At 38.5% G+C, this 19,622-nt stretch overlaps 1 protein-coding gene across 2 annotated transcripts in view; it reads left to right on the top strand.

Moving 5' to 3' along the window:
- The window catches only part of LOC150099405 (NAD(P)H oxidoreductase RTN4IP1, mitochondrial-like), a 289,878-nt gene that overhangs the window by 193,111 nt on the left and 77,145 nt on the right, over window positions 1–19,622 (top strand). For both annotated transcript variants that reach the window (XM_090404050.1, XM_090404049.1), the window contains exon 6: window positions 18,825–18,873. In XM_090404050.1, coding sequence (XP_090260176.1) covers window positions 18,825–18,873 — 49 coding nt within the window. The remainder of the gene's footprint in view (window positions 1–18,824; window positions 18,874–19,622) is intronic.

The following is a 19,622-nucleotide window of genomic DNA, read 5'->3' as shown; positions in this document are numbered from 1 at the left end:
GTTGTATGGAGATTCCTTAGTAAGAGGTGTGTTAGTTGAGAGTTTAACAAAATCGTACCAACCCGGTGCGAACCTTAAGAATGTAAGCGAGTCAATTAGAATGCAAAAGCAGCGGTGAAAGAATTGATAGTGGTAGCAGGTACAAATGATTTGAAAGGAAACAAAAAGGCTATGAGTGAGGATGTGAAGGAATTGCTTGAGGTAGCAAAAGAGAAGAGTGAGAGAGTTAGGATGGCGAGTCTGTTGCCGCGGTATGACAGTGAAGAGTATAGAAGGAGGGCCATAATTGCTAATGACTTTATGCGTGAATTATGTTTGACGAGTGGTGTGGAATTTGTGGATGTGTGGAATGAGTTCGATGGGCGAAAGGATTTATATAAAATAGATGGTTTACATTTGAATGGATTTGGTGTATGGAGACTTGAAAAGATGTTGTCAAATGTAGTGGAAGTGAATGTGCAGAATCAGGGAAACTAGAGTTATTAAGGGGGGGGAGTAGATATTCAGATTTTAGGGAGACAGTTGAGTATATGAATGTGTGTAATATGCCCAAGCGAGTAGGAAAGACAACGAATCAGAATGGGATAGTTAGTATAAGGCATCAAAATAGGGATGGGACAAATCGGCTTCTGCAATTCATGTATACAAATGCCAGAAGTATTAAGAACAAGAAGGAAGAATTTTTGGCCTTGGTTGGCACTTCCAGATCACAGGTTATTGGTATTAGTGAAACATGGCTGACAGAAGATGACACAGCTAGTGGGATTGAATGTGAGGGGTATGGTGTGTTCAGGAGTGACAGGGAGAATAAAACGGGGGGGGGGGGAGAGAAGTGTTGATGATAGCTGATGAGCTACAGCCAAGAAGAATAGAAGTGGAACTGCAGGATAGAGAAAAGAGCACATTTGAGGCTGTTTGGTGTGAGATTGAAACTAGCAGAACAAAATATACGGTTGGGTGCTGCTATAGACCAGGTGAGGGAATAGATGGTGGAAACAGTATGCATAAGCAAATAGAAGAAATGAGTGGAAGGAGAGTAATTATTATGGGAGATTTCAACTATGGTTACATTGATTGGAAAGAGGAGAGGACACGTAGGAGGAAGGAATTGGATTTTATGCAGTTATTAAGGGATAACTATCTGTGACAGCATGCAGAGACTTGTTTGACTTAGTAATTGCATCTGAGAATTTGGCTGTAATGAATATGACCACGTTGCCACCAATTGGTGAGAGTGATCATAGGGTCTTGACTTGGGAGGTTGCTAAAGGTGTGGAATTTAAAATTAAGACAGGGTACATGCGGAATTATCGGGCTGGTAAGTATGACAAGCTTAAGGAGATTGATTGGTTCAGTGCTATGGCATGTACAACTGCAAGGGCTAGAAGTTGATAGAGCATGGGAGGCAGTTAAGAAATGTTTACATGAAGCAATGGCTGACTGTATACCTAGAGTCCGAATAATAAATCAAGTAGGGGTTAAATGGATGAATAACACCATTAAGCTTGAGCTGCAAAAAAAGAAACAACTATGGAGGGAATTTAAGGAGAAAGGTGACCGGCAGGCACATGAACGGTATAAAGCGCAGGCCAGAAAGGTAACGAGTATGGTAAGAAAAGCAAAAAAGATTATGAAAGAACATTGGGCATGCAGGCTAAACAGAATCCTAAACAGTTTTTTCGATATGTTGCAAGTAAAAGAAAAAATGTATATGGCAGAATGATTTTAAAGAATACCAATGGTAAGAAGGTAACCAAATCAGTTGATATAGTTGAATTACTGAGCGAGCACTTTGCAAGAATATATCTTCCAGGTGGTGACATTGCAGAAATGAATGAACCAATAGATTATACGGGAATTGTGATGAATGAAGTGGAGGTGAGTAGCCTATTGCAAAATCTCAATGTTAATATATCTCTGGGATTGGATGGTATACCAGCTCGTGTTGTACATGAAGTGGCTAAAGAATTGTCAGTATCCTTGACCATTTTGTTTAATTTGAGTCTCAGGTCTTGGTTAGTCCCGAGGGGTAGAAAGAGGGGAAAATAGTTCCACTGCATAAAGGAGGTTCCAAGACTGCTGTTGTAAATTACCGACCGATTAGCATATCAGGAATCGTTGTCAAGGTCTTGGAGAAATTAGTCAAGAGAAGAATACAGGATTGGATAGATGAAAATGGGATACTGTATGGGGGACAACATGGTTTTGTGAAGGGTAGATCATTCCTTAGTAACTTGCTCATGTTTTATAACACAGTGATGGCTGAACTGGATAAGGGTAATGGGTTTACAGTGATTCTACTGGACCTTGCCAAGGCCTTTGACAGGATACCACATGGAACTCTAATCAGCAAACTGGAGCAGATGGGGATGGATATAGGGTTGGTGAGATGGATAGGTGGGTGGTTGATGGAGAGATACCAGAGAGTGGTTTATTCAGGAGTGGAGTCCAAAAGACGGCTTGTGACTAGTAGCGTGCCGCTGGGTTCTGTTCTTGGACCACTACTTTTCAATATGTTCATTAACAATATAGGAAAGGATCTGAGAGGAAGTGTTCGCTTGTTTGCTGATGATACAAAGTTGGGTAGAGCAATTGCGAGTGCATGGGATGTCAAAATTTTGCAGGATGATTTGGATAGTGTGGAGGACTGGACTAGGGAAAATGGATGTCAATTTAATGTGGCAAAGTCTAAGGTTTTGCATTTTGGTGTGAAAAGATTAGCAGCAGTATATCACATTGGTGGAACCGTACTCCAGGAGATTGATGAGGCCTGGGATTTGGGAGTGTTGGTGGATAGGGAGTTGAAGTTTAGGGGGCACATTGCAAAAGTGGCTAAATCAGCTCATCAAATCACTTGGTTGCTGAAACATACTTTAACAAGCAGAGACAAACAAGTTATTGTTCCTCTATATCGAGCCTTGATAAGACCCCATCTAGACTACTGTGCCCAGATATGGGCGCCAGGATTTCTTCTTGATGGGGAGGAGGTGGAGAGGATCCAGAGACAAGTGACCAAGGTGATAGCAGGTCTGTGGATTGAAAACCTTATGAGAACAGGTTGAAGATTTGTGGGTTGCAAAAATTGGTTGATAGGCGGAAAAGGGGAGATATGATTGAGACATTCAAATTACTGAAGGGTTTCTATAAGATTAATCCAGAAGATATTTTTGAGAATAGGACTGGTGGTGGGAGGACTATGGGCCATACATGGAAGCTGGGCAAGAATGTGGTTAGCCAGGGGTGTTAGAGCTAGGTTTTTTTACTTGGAGAGTGGTGAATGAGTGGAATAAGCTGCCAGAGTCTGTTGTATGTGCTATGACAATGAATGAATTCAAGGTGAGGTATGATAGATACTGTGTGAATGTCGAATAGTTGTTCTTGACATGATGTTAGGGCCTCCCTCGATGAGTCTGTCGACTACTTGGAGTTGCCCGAAATAATAATAATAATTATAGCCAGCAAAGGTTGGTCGATTGGTAGAGCCTCTGCTACTAATGGCTCAGTTAAGTAAGTTTGAGTGCGGTTAGTAGTTGGAAGGGGACCAATCGTTCGATGCTGTTGCACACTCTCCCTCGATGAGTCTTTGGACTCTCTGGAGGTGTCAAATAATAATAATATATCTGTACTTGGGGAAAGTCTGCTAGAGAGCTACATGGTATGTAGTGTTTGCAGAGAGCTCCCGAAAAGATAAGTATTATTTTAAGAATAAATTGACAATATTGATTTAATCTTGATGTAGTATTGTTTGTTTTTGTTAGCTTGGTGTGTCTGTGTGATTTTTGGTGTGATTTCCGCTTTAATTAAACTAGTAGTTTAAAGATATGAATGATGGTGTAGCACATGGTGGCAATGCGACGAAAAACAATGGCACCCAAGACTTTGCCATCTTTGTTCAAAAATTTTAATGTAAGGAAATTCGTCCAGTGTGACATGTGTGGTATGTATGCATTCCTGAAAGAGGCTGGAGTTTGGATAGATAATGATAGTGGTGGGAGACTGTGCCGAAAGTGTAAGGAAAGTGAGGAATTTAAATGTGGGTCAGGTTGTAGAGAGGTGTTGTAGAAGAAAGCCAGAATGTGAGAGAAAATAGTAGTTTGACAGTAAATTGTGATGTTGTACAAGATAGCAATGAGAGCAGTGATGAAAGAGAGTGTGGAAGTAATTATACAGAGAGAGAAAATGGTTTGAATGATGAAAAAAATGAGAAATTAGCTGTAATGAGTGAGATAGCACGGTTACCTGGAGTAATACATGGGCTGAAGCGGCAGTTGGAGCTACTGCAAAACTCTTTCCCGAGCGCCTCTGCAAATGGAAATAAGCAAGTGTACAAAAGGAATAATAAGCATATGATTGGGAGTGTTTCCGAAATGAAGGAAAGAGTGTTGTACGGTGACTTGTTAGTAAGTGGTGTGATAGATGAGAGTTTGACTAAATCGTACTTACCGGGTGCAAAAATTAAGGATGTAAGTGATTAGAGCCCAGAAGCAGAATGTGAAAGAAATGATAGTCGTAGTGGGAACAAATGATTTGAAAGGAGATCAATTTGATATGAGAGAGGGACGTGAAGGAATTATTAGAGGTAGCGAAAGAAAAGAGTGACAGAGTTAGGGATAGTGAGTCTGTTGACACGGTGTGACAGAGTAGAGTTTAGGAGGGCCATAATCGCAAATGACTTTATGCACAGGTTATGCAGACGGTGTGGTGTGGAGTGAGTTTGATGGGCAAAAGGATTTGTACAAGATGGATGGCTTACATTTGAATGGATTTGGTGTGCAAAGACTGGAAAAATTGTTGCTGAGTGAAGTGAGAGTGGATGTGCAAAATCAGGGAAACTGGAACTATTAAGGAGGGGGAGGAAGTGGATATGCAGACATCAGTGAGGCAGTTGAGTGTAAGAATGTTTATAATGTGCCCGAGCCAGTAAGGACAAGAAATCAGAATGGGATAGTTAGTATAACGCATCGAGATAGGGGTGGAACAAATGGACCTCTGCATTTCATGTATACTAATGCCAGGAGTATTAGGAACAAGAAGGAAGAATTTTTGGCTTTGGTTGGCTCTTCATGGACAAAGGTTATTGGCATTAGTGAAACATGGCTGGCAGAAGATGATATAGTTAGTGGGATAGAATGTGTAGGGTATAATGTGTTCAGGAGGGACAGAGAGAATAAAATGGGGGGAGGAGTGTTATTGATGATAGCTGATGAACCGCAACCAAGGAGAATAGAAGTTCTATTGCAGGATAGTGAAAAGAGCTCATTTGAGGCTATTTGGTGTGAGATTGAGACTAATGGAAAAAAATGTACAGTTGGGTGTTGCTATAGACCAGGTGATGGAATAGATGGTGGAGATAGTATGCATAGGCAAATTAATGAAATGAGTGGAAGGAGGGTAATTATTATGGGTGATTTCAACTATGGTAATATTGATTGGAAGGAGGAGAAGACGCATGTGAGGAAGGAACTGGATTTTATTCAGTTACCGATGGATAACTATCTGAGACAGCATATAATGGAAAATACTAGGGGTTCGAGGGTGCTTGACCTAGTAATAGCATCTGAGAATTTGACTGTAATGAATATGACCATGTTGCCACCTGTTGGTGAGAGTGATCATAGGGTCTTGACCTGGGAGGTGGCTAAATGTGTGAAATTTTCGATTAAGACAGGGTACATGTGGAATTACCGTGCTGGCAAGTACGACAAGCTTAGGAGATTGCTTGGTTCAGTTTTACATGCCATGGCATGTAAAACTGCAAGGGCTGGATGTTGATAGGGCATGGAAAGTGGTCAAGGAGCATTTGCAGGAGGTTATGGCGAACTGTAAACCTAGCGTCTGAATAGTAAATCATGTAGGGTTAAATGGATGAATAACACCGTTAAACTTGAGTTGCAAAAAAAGAAACAACTGTGGAAGGAATTTAAGAAGAAAGGTGACCTGCAGGCACATGAACAGTATAAAGTGCAGGATATAAGGGAACGAGTGTGGTAAGAAAAGCAAAAACGGATTATGAAAGGAAATTAGCCATGCAAGCTAAAGAGAATCCCAAACAGTTCTTTCAGTATGCTGCTAGTAAAAGAAAAACTGTACACACCAGAATGATTTTAAGGAACGGCGATGGTAGGGAGGCCACTGAATCAGTCGATATAGTGGAATTACTGAGTGAGCACTTTGCAAGAGTATGTCATCCAGGTGGTGATGTTGAAGGAATGAAGGAACCATTAGTTTATATGGGAATTGTGGTGAATGAAGTGGAGGTGAATAGTCTATTATAGAACCTTAATGTGAATACATCTCTGGGATTGGATGGTATATCAGTACGAGTCTTAGTGAAGCTGCTAAAGAATTGTCAGTGCCCTTGACCTTATTGTTTAATCTGAGTCTCGGGTCTGATTTATTCTCGAAGGGATGGAAAGAGGGGAAAATAGTTCCGCTGCATAAAGGAGGATCCAAGACTACTGTTAATTAGAAGAAACACACGTATAAACCACAGTGAAAATTATTTAATTGTAAATATTTCATCCTAAGTATCTTAGGACATCATCAATACAGTATTTAAACAAAAATTAGGAATAACATACAGTTAGGGTGCATGATTACAATAGAATCTCATGAAAACGTGCATAACGTGCTAAAGTAGTACAAAAAAAAAAAAAAAAAAAAACGTTAATTATTTAACACAGTTTTGTATGATAATTTCCTATACTTTAGGAATAGTAAGAACGTCGTTGCGGTTTAGGTTTGGTCTGTGTAGTAGGGCTTCAGAACTTTCTTTGTATAAATGTTCATGTTTAAATAAAGATCTATGTAAAAGTTTAGCCTTTTCCCAATGGATCCTATGGTTTGGATTTTCAATTCCCTGTTGAGAGAGGCCAGATTTCTGTGGTTTAAGAAGACGAATGTGGTCTTGATGTTCTGAGATGTTCATAGGATCCATTGGGAAAAGGCTAAACTTTTACATAGATCTTTATTTAAACATGAACGTTTATACAAAGAAAGTTCTGAAGCCCTACTACACAGACCAAACCTAAACCGCAACGATGTTCTTACTATTCCTAAAGTATGGGAAATTATCATACAAAACTGTGTTAAATAATTAACTTTTTTTTTTTTTTTTTTTTTTTTTGTACTACTTTAGCACGTTATGCACGTTTTCATGAGATTCTATTGTAATCATGCGCCCTAACTGTATGTTATTCCTAATTTTTGTTTAAATACTGTACTGATGATGTCCTAAGATACTTAGGATGAAATATTTACAATTAAATAATTTTCACTGTGGTTTATACGTGTGTTTCTTCTAATTATGAACGCACCACAGGTTTCGTTATTTAAAAAAGACTACTGTTGCAAATTACCGACCGATCAGCATATCAGGAGTCGTTGTCAAGGTCTTGGAGAAAGTAGTCAAGGGAAAAATACAGGAATGGATTGATGAAAATGAGATACTGTATGGGGGACAGCATGGTTTTTGTGAAGGGTAGATCATGCCTCAGTAACTTGCTCACGTTTTATGAACTGGATAAGGGTAATGGGTTTACCGTGATACTGCTCGACCTGGCTAAGGCCTTTGACAGGATACCACATGGAAGTCTAATCAGCAAACTGGAGCAGATGGGGATGGATATAGGGTTGGTGAGATGGATAGTAGGGTTGTTGATGAAGAGATACCAGAGAGTAGTTTACTCAGGAGTAGAGTCCAAAAGACAGCCTGTGACTAGTAGTGTGCCACAGGGTTCTGTTCTTGGACCACTGCTATTTAATTTGTTCATTAACAATATAGGGAAGGATCTGAGAGGAATGGTTCATTTGTTCGCTGATGATGCTAAGTTGGTTAGGGGACTAGTGAATGCAGAAGATGTCAAAATCTTGCAGGATGATTTGGATAGATTGGAGGTCTGGGCTAAGGGGAATGGATGTCAATTTAATGTGGCAAAATGTAAGGTTATGCATTTTGGGGTGAAAAGATTAGCAGCAGTATATCACATTGGTAGAACTGTACCCTAGGAGATTGATGAAGCCAGGGACTTGGGAGTATTGGTAGATAGGGAGTTGAAGTTTAGGGGGGGTACATCGCAAAAGTGGCTATATCAGCTCATAAAATCACTTGGATGCTGAAGAAGACTTTGACGGGCAGAGATAAGCAGGTTATTGTTCCTCTGTATCGAGCCTTGACAAGACTCCTTCTTGATTACTGTGCCCAGATCTGGTCACCCAGGTTTTTTCTTGATGGGGAGGAGGTTGAGAGGATCCAGAGGTGAGTGACCAAGATGATAGCAGGTCTATGGAATGAACCTTATGAAAACTGGTTGAAGATTTGTGGGTTGCAGAAATTGGTTGATAGGCGGAAAAGGGGAGATATGATTGAGACATTCAAATTACTGAAGGGTTTCTATAGGATTAATTCAGAGGATATTTTTGAGAACATGACTGGTAGTGAGAGGACTAGGGGACATCCATGGAAGCTGAGCAAGGGTGTGGTTAGTAAGGGTGTTAGAGCTGGGTTTTTTACTTTTAGAGTGGTGAATGAGTGGAATAAGCTACCAGAGTCTGTTGTGGGTGCTTGAACAGTGAATGAGTTCAAGGCAAAGTATGATAGATACTGTGTGAATGTCAAATAGTTGTGATGGACATGATGTTTAGGGCTTCCCTCAATGAGTCTAAGGACTCCTTGGAGTCGCCTGTAATAATAATAAGGATATGTGCTTTGCATTATGAGATACCAAGACAAATGATGTGAAGTCATTAGTCTCTATATACGAGTTGCCCAGTCATGAAATTATTTGAATTTCTTAAATAAATGACTTGCACTTGAATAAAGGATTAAACCAAGGATATAATTTCTTGGCATTTTTATGTTAAAGAATTTAAAGTTAATTAAATATATCAATACTACTTTTACAGTGAGAGTTCCTAAATCTGTTAAGTATGTTTGGATTACCTGTGGTATACCTGAAGAACAGGAAAAAAAAAGGCTTAAATATCAGTTTTTTCGAAGGAAGATAGAGGTTTATGTGAAAATTAGTGGTAGCATGCAAATTGTATGGTGAGATTTTAAATAATACTTACCATTATTGCTGATAGTTTGTTATTAGAGGAGCAGGCTGGATTTAGGAAAGGTTGAAATTGCATTGATGTATTTATGCTAAAACAAATCACAAAAAAAAGAGAGGAATTTAATTTACAGACATCCACTTGGCATTTGTAGATGATGAGAAAGCCTTTGACAAAAAATGGAATATAAGAAGAATGAGGATATCCACGAGGGACATCCAGGAAGTAAGTTCCGATGGGCTGTCAGAAAAACAAAAATATACTTATGAAAAAAACTTTATTGGAAATTAAAGTAGACATCTTTTGCTACTTTTCTACATAATTTCTGCCATTGTTCAGGCACTTATCATAACGGGGCACCAAGAGTTGTATACCTTTGTCGTAGAAGGTTGCCACCTGTGACGCAAACTATGTATTGACTGCTTCTTTGATCTTATCGTCATCTTAAACTGCTGGCCACCAAGGAAAGAGATCAGATGTTTGAACAGGTGAAAGTTGCTTGGCTTGAGGTCAGGGCTATAGGGAGGATGATGGAATTGTTCCCAGCCGAAGGTGGTGAGAAGTTGTTGTGTTATGCTGGCCGTGTGTGGGCTGGCATTAGTCCAAATCGTCAGTCACTAAAGATGGTTGCCCACTCCATTCATCATTTTGTGCACATCTGTCCTTCCTTCATTGTAAAGTCTTACCCATCGATTTTACATGCAGCGGGCGATTCGATTTTCTTAGACATTATAAATACACATCAAGAAGCATATGCACTGTGAGAATGTCTGAAAAAGGCACCAATGCCTTGCTAATGAATCAACAAACTCAGCACATGTGTTCACCATTGCAATCGCAGCGCTGCAGTGAAAATATTTAAAAACGGAACTTATTTTCTGTACGTCCCTCGTAAAACAATTATTACATAAATGCAGATGATCAAGTAATCATACAAATTACAGAAGAGATCTTCAAAGATCTATCTGTTATTTACAACAATTATGTAGTGAATACAATTTATGAATTTCATTAAAGAAAACTAATGCTATTGCATTCTGGAGTAAATATCCCATTTGAACTGAAATAGTAATCGAAAGCCAAACTTTGAACAAGTAACACATTTTTAATATTTAGAATGTGATATGTCATTTGATATAGATGCCGTAAAAATAAGTTATTATTTCTTGGCACATACATATCCAGCAATGGAGTAGAGGCACTTCGATATAAATTTAATTTAATTTGAATTTAATAACAGATTTATTACTTTGCTATATAATATGGATAAAATAAAAATGTAATCATTGTATTTCTATATATTACCATTATCAGCTCTCCCATTTTCAAGGGATCTGTTTAAAAGATATTGTTTGAATGCACCTTCAGGGAGTCCTAGGACTCATCGAGGGAGGGCCTATTTAGACAATTAACCATTAAATACATTTACAGAAGATGCCCTCATAGCATCTAATGGTAGCCCATTTGACACGTTCACCACATGCTTCTTAACAACACTCCTAACCAGCTTCCAGGAATTACCCCAAATTCTACCTTCCCTGCCATCTAAAAACTGCAAAATCTTACTTGTTTATCTATACTAAAAGATCACCCTACCAACTTTTATGCTTCTTTCATAATTCATCTCCTCTGTCTGTCCCATAAGCATTGAAGACCACATTCCGTCAACCCGTTGTCATTTGCACAATTTCATAGGTTGCTTATCGTGTTGGTTACTGGCCACAGAATCTCCTTGGAACACAGGTGACCTTATCTGCAGACAGTAATCTAGATGCAGTCTTATCAAAGCCTAATAAAGTGGGAGAATAACCCTTATTCCTACAGGTTAGGAATAAGGGTTATTACAGGTTAATGTTCTTTCAACAATACTGTAATTTGATGTGATAACTTAACCAACTTAGCAAATGACTCCTAAACTTGAACTAACAGTCTATAATAACACCCAAATCTCTAGCTTCTTTGACTACATCCAACAAATTCCCATTAATATAATATTCTTCCTGTAATGTCCTCCATCCAAAATGTATAACTTTACATTTGGATATTGAACTGATATTCATTGTTATTTCCCCATATAATCAATCTATTGAATTAATCTGTATAGATTCTGTATCAGCTACATTGTTTATCACACTCCCTAGCTTAGCATCATCACCAAATAATAAATATAACATCCCCAATATCATTAATATACTAGGTTTGTCTGAGAAATTTCCAAACTTGAATTATTCCACCAACAAGTGCAACTAACTGCATGCTTCATATGCTGCAATCTAGCTGCAACATCATCCCTGTTCAGGACAATCATAAACATTGAAAATTGATGAAATGTTGCAGAAGTTCAATTCATCTGTTTTAACTGCTGTTTAACTGTTTGAAATAGCTGAAGAAGTAAACATTTCAAAAACTATCTGTCATTAGATTCTTATGCAAAATTTAGCATGCATTGCGTTGCAGCCAAATTTGTGCCTTACCTTTTGACTGACGATCAAAAACAAATCCCAGTTGATGTGAGCTAACAGCTTTTCAGTTGAACTTATGAGGATGAAAACTTTTTAAAAAACATCATACTGGGGACGAAACATGAATTTATGGCTATGATATCAAAACAAAATCTCAATCACCACAGTGGGTGTCAAAAGGGTCACCATTACCCAAAAAAAAATGCGAGACAGGTGCAGTCAAACGTCAAAGCGAGGAAAGTTTTTTTCATTCTGAGGGCATTGTTCACCATGAATTTCTTTTACAAGGCAAGAGAGTAAACAAGGAATATTATCTTGAGGTAATGCAACGTCTTTGTGAGGATATTGAAAAAATGGCCTGGTGCTTGGAGAGAAATCCGATGGATGCTTCATCATGATAATGCACTCACACATCATTACTAATCTGTCAATTTTTGGTGAAACATGAAACAGCGGCCATTCCACCACCTGCTTACTTGCCTCACCTCGCACCAGCAGACTTTTTTTTATTCTCCAAATTGCAATTGACATTGAAAGGCCGACTTTCTGAGTTGATTGACTTGATAAAGAAAAAATCGTTAGTAGAACTGCACAGTATTATTATTATTAAGAGAGACTTTTAGGGAATCAGGGACTCATTGAGGGAGGCCACATACTACATGCACCAGCTATCATACTAATTCTTGAATTCATTCACACTGCTTGCACACACAACATCCAGTGGCGATTCATTCCAATCATGTACCACCCTATGAGAAAAAAATCTAGTCCTCGCCCCCCTTCTTAGTGGCATTCATTCTCAGCTTCCAAGGATGCCCTCTTGTCCTTTCCCCCACACTCCATAAATTGAAAAATTCCATCATTTGAAATCCTGTATGATCCTTTCAGAAGTTTGTAAGTCTCAACCATATCACCCCTCTTTCTCCTGTTTGCTAGTATCTGCAGTCTAAAAATTCTCAGTTTGTTTTCATAATCAGTGTTCCACAAACCTGATATAGTTTTTAACACATTCCTTTGCATTCTCTCCAATATATCAGAATCACAATGGAAACCAGGAAACCAGAGCTGTGCTCAATAGTCCAAGTGAGGCCTTGTAAAGAGGCAAAATGACATCCTCATCTTTACATGTGAACAGTCATTTCAGCATTGCAGTTATCTTTTGAATTGTATTTTTATACTGTTATAAAATGTTTATTTAAAAAACGTGTGTAGAGGCTTAAGTGCTGTGAGGACATCATGTTGGAGGCTTAATGGATTTTTTACAACACTCAAAAAGAATTAAAATAGAATTTAATGCTTCCTATATTTCATCCTAGTCACTAGGACATCTACGGGGATTACAAAAACTACGACTATCTAGGCAACTAAATAGGCTTGCCTTTTTAAAACAATGTCGGGATACAAGAGTGATACCAAACTGCATTAAAATGAAGATCAATTTCCATTCCAAAAAAGCACTTCGTATATATAACCGTGCCAGCCGGGCATTACTCCGCGAGCAAATCGCCTTTACACGTGCTACCCTCGCAGTGATGAACGCCACCATTGGCTCCTTACATTCAGAGCTCTCCACCGTTCTTAACCCTGAACTTTGGTCGATTCTCTCTGCCATTTCAGAAACTTCCGCACAGAGAGAATTCCAAAAAATAAAAAATAAACACATCAAGAAATATAGCAACCTTGTGAAAAACAAATCACAACCACAAATTCAACCGCTCCAGACAGTAATAAACCTCTTCCAAAAGGCTCAACGACGATGCCGTCAGCGCCCTTTGCCTCAGCCGTAATTTTGCCGTCACTCCGAAGGAAGTGCCGGTGCTTGACGTAATGGTGAACATCGAACGGGGAATCGGTCGCTTACCATTGGAGATAGCTAACAACGTCAGACTTGACGTAGCCAACATCCTCGCGCATTCTTCGCCGCCAAAAAGTAATTTATCATATGCCCAACGCACGGCTCTCCTGAAACTACTTAAAGAAAAAAGTATCGTCATCACCAGAGCGGATAAGGGTAATGCCACAGTCGTTCTTAATACCAGTGAATATAATCGTAAAATGAACATTATCCTCCGCGATCGCGCTACCTACATCCCGCTAGAACACGACCCCACAAAAACACAAGTTAAGAAACTAAAAATCTTACTCAAAAAAGTATCTTCCTGGCTCCCTGACGTCACGAAAAAACTTAAACCTTTCCGCCCCCCCCCCCCCCCCCCCCCGAATATACAGTTTACCAAAAATCCACAAACCCAATTCCCCACTCAGGCCTATAGTAGATGCCACCAATGTACCTTGCTATAGACTATCTAAACAGCTGGCCAACTCTCTGATCCCCCTCACCGGAAGGTCCCCTTCCTATATAAAAAACTCGACCCACTTTAAAGCCCTCACAGAAAATTTAACCTTGAATAAGACAGACATATTGGTAAGCTTTGATATCTCCTCTTTGTTTACCAATATTCCCTTAATTGACACCTTATCTCTCTTAGAAAACGTTTTTCCCTCTGACATCTGATCTCTTTTCCTTTGCCATTAACTCTGGGTATTTCTCTTGGAACAACAAAATATACAAGCAGATAGAGGGAACTGCCATGGGTCCCCCCCTCTCACCCCCCTTGCCAATTTCTATATGGAAGATTTCGAAAAATGAGCCATAGACTCAGCCCCACTCAAACCGTCTATCTGGCTATGATATGTAGATGATGTGTTCTCTATTTGGCCTCATGGCCCAGACACGTTAGACTCCTTCCTCAGTCATCTCAATAGTCTACATCCAAGAATCCAGTTCACTATGGAAAAGGAAAAGAACAATTGTTTACCCTTCCTAGACACCTTAGTCACACGCCTGCCTAATGATACTCTTACCTTCACTGTATACAGAAAACCCACACACACAGGCAGATACATTCACAAACTCTCCCACCACCACCCCTCTCAACAATATGGCATTATTAAAACTCTTACCAAGAGAGCCCACAATCTTTGTTCCAGTGGAACCGCCCTCACTACTGAGCTTAACCACATACACAGCACTTTCCTCTCCAATGGCTACAGCGATCACAGTATCAAAAAAATAATCAACTCCTCCTCCATTCCCCATCCTTCTCATCAACAAAGATTTTAAAAATGCCATCACCATACCCTACATCCGAGGCACATCGGATAAAATAGCCAAGATAGTAAAACAGTACAACCTACACACAGCATATAAGCCCCACCGCAAACTTGCTACCCTTATCCATTCTACGAAAGATCAGCTCCCTCCTCTCTCTCTGCCTGGAGTTTACAAAGTACCCTGTTCCTGTAAGCTGGCGTACTTTGGACAGACAGGCAGATCAGCATCCGTCCATCTAGAGGAACACAAGTCTTACATCTTCAAAAACAACTATGGCCATTCAGGCTTGGCTGACCATGTTTTGGACACCACCCACAGGGTATCATGGAAGAAAACCACCATGCTCCACCACAGCAAATTCAAGAAAGAGAGACTTTTCTTAGAAGCAGCAGCAGCTCTCAAAAACCAACCAAATCTCAATAAATACGGTTGCATTAAGCTTCCGAAGATTTGGGAAACACTCATCACCAGAGTTCCCACCTTACATTCCAGGCCACCTACTACTGCCCTTAGAGGGCGCCCTACCTAGATAGGACTTTAGTGTTACCCACGTGGTTGGGCTTAGTATTGTTTGTTATTTGTGTATATGTTACATTAAGTGTTTTTGTAATCCCCGTAGATGTCCTAGTGACTAGGATGAAATATAGGAAGCATTAAATTCTATTTTAATTCTTTTTGAGTGTTGTAAAAAATCCATTAAGCCTCCAGCATGATGTTTATTTAAAAAGTTCAGGAATTTCCCAGACAAACCTCATACATGTAAAACAACAATGACCCAAGAACAGAACTTTTGTATACACTTCAGTCATCTTTTCCTCATTGATTGAGTTCCACAATAACATTACTATCTTCACTGTTGGTCAGTCACTCTCCAATTGATGTCACAAGTTTATTTTGCAAACTCACCTGGCCCTTTGTGTTTGTGTAACAAACCTCCAATGTGGAATCATATCAAATGTCTTTTTATCAAAATCCAGAAGTGTCACGGTACGAGGGTGGTCTGAAAAGGTCTTGGCCTAACAATGAAAAAACAAATTTATAATTTCAAATTTTTTTTTTTTTCAACATAATCTACCTTAAGACTAATACATTTATTCCAGCAATCCTCTAGTGCCATTATCCCATCCCTGTAGTGGTTCTCATTAAGATCTGCAAAATATCCCTCTACAGCTGTAATCACCTCTTGATTCGAAGAAAACGATGACCAGCGAGGAAGAGTTTTAGTTTTTGGGAAGAGATAGAGGTCCAAGGGAGCCAAATCTGGGGAATAGGGTGGATGTTCCAACAATTCATAGTGCAGATCCCTTAATTTTCCCATTGCCAAAACACCTTTGTGGGCAGGTGCATTGTCTTGATGAAAGATGATTTTTTCTTCTGCAAACCGGGTCTTTTCTCAGGAATTTTTTCATCTAGTCTGGTTAAAAGATTGGAATAATATTCCCCAGTAATTGTTTTACCCTTTTCAAGATAATAAATAAAATGCCTTTAGCATCCCAAAACACCAATGCCATGACCTTTCCTGCTGATGGAACCAACTTTGTCTTCTTTGGTGCTGAACAACTGGCTTCTGTCCACTGTTTTGACTGCTGGTTGGATTCTGGTGTGTAATGGTGAATCCAAGTCTCATCCATAGTAATAAATCGATGCACAAAATCAGTTTTATTCTTGTTAAAACGTCCCAAGCACTGTTCAGAGATTTTCATGCGAGTGCATTTTTTTTTTGATCTGCTATGAGCAAGTGTGGCACACCCATCTTGCGCAAAGCTTTTTCATTTGCAATTCTTCATGCAAAATATATCCTACACATTCTTTTGAAATGTCTATAGTCTCAGCAATTTCATGCACTTTGACTCGCTGGTCATCCAGTACCATATCGTGCACTTGATCAATGATTTCTGGTGTTGTTACATTTTTTGTACGTCCTTCATGTGGATCATCTTCAAGGCTGGTACGGCCATGTTTAAACTTGGCAGCCCACTTCTTAATTGTTGAAAATGAAGGAGAAGAGAGTGCCCATGAACTTTTATGAACTTCGAATGAATTTCTTTTGGCGTTAAACGTTCTTTTACAAAGAATTTTATAACCGCACAATACTCAATTTTATCCATTTCAAGGGATACAGACAACACTTTTGCTTCAGACAGCTCTATAAAACAAACAACTTGATAGAATGACTTGCAATTTCACATGGATGCTTATGACAGATGTACCAACTTAGAAAAAAAATCTCTTGCCGATAGTGTCGCCATCTATGGTTGAGGTCGAGAACTTTTCAGACTGCCCTTGTATATCCATTCATCTTATGCGCCTCTGATGCCACTCTAAATTTTCCATGTAGAGGTGGTGAGAGTGGTGAACCCATTGCTAGTCCTTTTTGTTCCCAGAGTTTGTCTTGATAAAGAAAAAGAACGTGTTTTTTATGCAATGTTCATAGAGCTGTATAATGTCCGGTGGGAAGAGATTTTCTAGGATGTTTACTGTTTCATTTCTTGGAATCTTTGTGAAAAGGCTGACCACATCTAAACTCGCTAATATGTCTGAAAGATCGATGTGTATATCTTTTACTTTCTCTATGAAGTCTGTGCTGTTCTTAATGAACGATGGTGTTTTTCCTACATGTGCTTTCTTTACCAAGACAAACTCTGGGAACAAAAAGAAGGACTAACAATGGATTCACCTCTCTCACCAGCTCTAGCAAACCTCTACATGGAAAATTTTGAAAATAATGCTCTACAAAACTGGCACATCAAACCAAAAATTTGGCTCCGCTATGTGGACGATATCTTCATCATTTGGCCAGTAACAGCACTAGTACTGACTGCATTTAAAGACTATCTTAATAACTTACATCCTAACATAAAATTTACTTTGGAACTAGAAGAAAATAAAAAACTTCCTTTCCTAGACATCCTTATAGAAATAAATGAAAGAAAAAACAGATTATCGTTCTCCATTTATAGAAAGCCAACAAACACAGGAAGATTCCTTCATGCTACCTCACACCACCATCCAAAGCAAAAAATAGGCTTCATAAAAACCTTAAGGGATAAAGCATACAGCATCCCCAGTACAGAAGAAAAGCAGAAAGAAGAAATACAATACTTAACACAGATCCTACAACTGATTTGTTTCAAAACTAAGACAATTAAGAAAATTCTCAATACAGCACCCACAAGAAATTTAAATAAACAAGACTTCAAGAACGCAGTCGCCCTTCCTTATATCAAAAATTAACTGATAAATTAGCCAAACTTCTCTACAAGTGCAACATAAAAGTGACTCTTCTGCCACTTGAAAAAATATCAAAATCTCTTCATCCTCTGAAACCTCCACATCACCCAATGAAAAAACCAGGCGTTTATAATATTCACTGTTCCTGTGGCATCTGCTATGTAGGCCAGACAGGGAGATCGGATGAGCGAACATCAAAAGGACCTACAAAAAAAGAGAGAAAATAAGTCTGGCTTGGCATTTCACACAGCTTCTACTGGTCATGATATACTCTGGGACAGAACAAACATGTCCTACATTGATAAAAACTGTTTCACAAGAAAATTCAAAGAGGCAGCAAATGTGATTAAAATTCCTACACAATGCAATAAAAATCAAGGCTTGATTTTAAATCAAGTTTGGTCAGCGTTTATTAAAAATTTACCCAGTTCAGACCTCGGACAGAGTGAAAGTGAACGACAGAACACAACATCAAATAGCATTGTTTTCAGCTAACACATATTGACGGTTTTTTAGATCTGTTAATAGGTTTTTTAACGAACTTTTTTGATGTTCATAATATCAATAAATGAACTTGTTTTTCGTAATTTCTTATAGTTTGTGCTTTAAACTGTTAGTTATCTTTATCCCTGAAGATGTTAGTCCGACGACTAACGAAACTTGTCGGGTTTGTTTTTTAGTACTTGTTTAGTTTTAAAAAAAACAGTCTTTTTTAATAAAAATGTGATCACAAAACTGGAATGATTTGATTGAACTTCTTAACCACAGAAACCTCTGCATGATTAAAGATAAGCTTCATCTCCAAAAAAGGAGCACTCTTAACAATGAAGAAAGTAATATGAAAATATTATAGGGCACAATAAGTATAATTGTAATGCTATAAAATTATACATATGTCTGCATTTTGTTTATTTATTTATTTTTTTAAATCATGCATAAAATAAAAGATTTGTTTCTTTCAGAGCACTTATATTTGGAGCTTCAGGAGGAACTGGAACTTTTGCTGTTCAGGTGGTTTGAAATGAAAATACTTAACTATAGTTACTAATGGATATTTTTAGGTAAACTGAGGAGATGTAGTGACAAACATCTCTGTTTATTCTGTAAGTTGCTGATTGTCATTGAAGAAACCTTAAACATGATGATTGATATTTATCATGAAAATAATCTCAAGCTCATGTTATTTATCATAAAAAATTAAAGTTTATAAATTATTAGGATCGAATTAGGAAATCAGTAATTAACAAATAGAAGATGTGAATTTCTTACTTTGTGTGTGTGTTTTTATGGTAAGCTCATACATGAAAGGTGACTCAACCTGTAGTATGTTGGAGTCAAGAAAAGGTGGAAAGTTGAGAATATAAGAAACTTGTGATTTTGCAAATTATACTATACTTCTTCAGTAGTACATAAGAGGGTTAACTGCTCTGTAAGACAACAGAAGAAGGAAAGAACAAAAAGGAGCTGTGAATGAACATTTAATAGTGCTATCTGTTTAACAGATTTAAAAAAGCATGGAGAGGAATTATCAATGCCAGTTCTTGATGAATAATGATTATGGAAATATTTCAAGAAAATGTAAGCAACAGAAACTGGATGTCATAGTGAAAGACAGTGGCGTAAGTTGGGGAGTGATGGATCTTAAATCAACTTAATTGCGTTCTTCTATGCAAAGTCAAGTATTTTTATTGATTTTTTAGGGATGCCACCCCAAGCATGAAAACAGCATTCAGTGGCTGAAGATGGATTTGCATTATGTA

Source organism: Typopeltis vanoorti, chromosome 14 (assembly GCF_054136105.1).
Source record: "Typopeltis vanoorti isolate ZY-2024b chromosome 14, IOZ_Tvanoo_1.0, whole genome shotgun sequence".
NCBI classification, from domain to species: Eukaryota; Metazoa; Arthropoda; class Arachnida; order Uropygi; family Thelyphonidae; genus Typopeltis; species Typopeltis vanoorti.
Note: the sequence above shows the minus strand (reverse complement) of the source record. Positions and strands in the feature narration are given on the sequence as shown.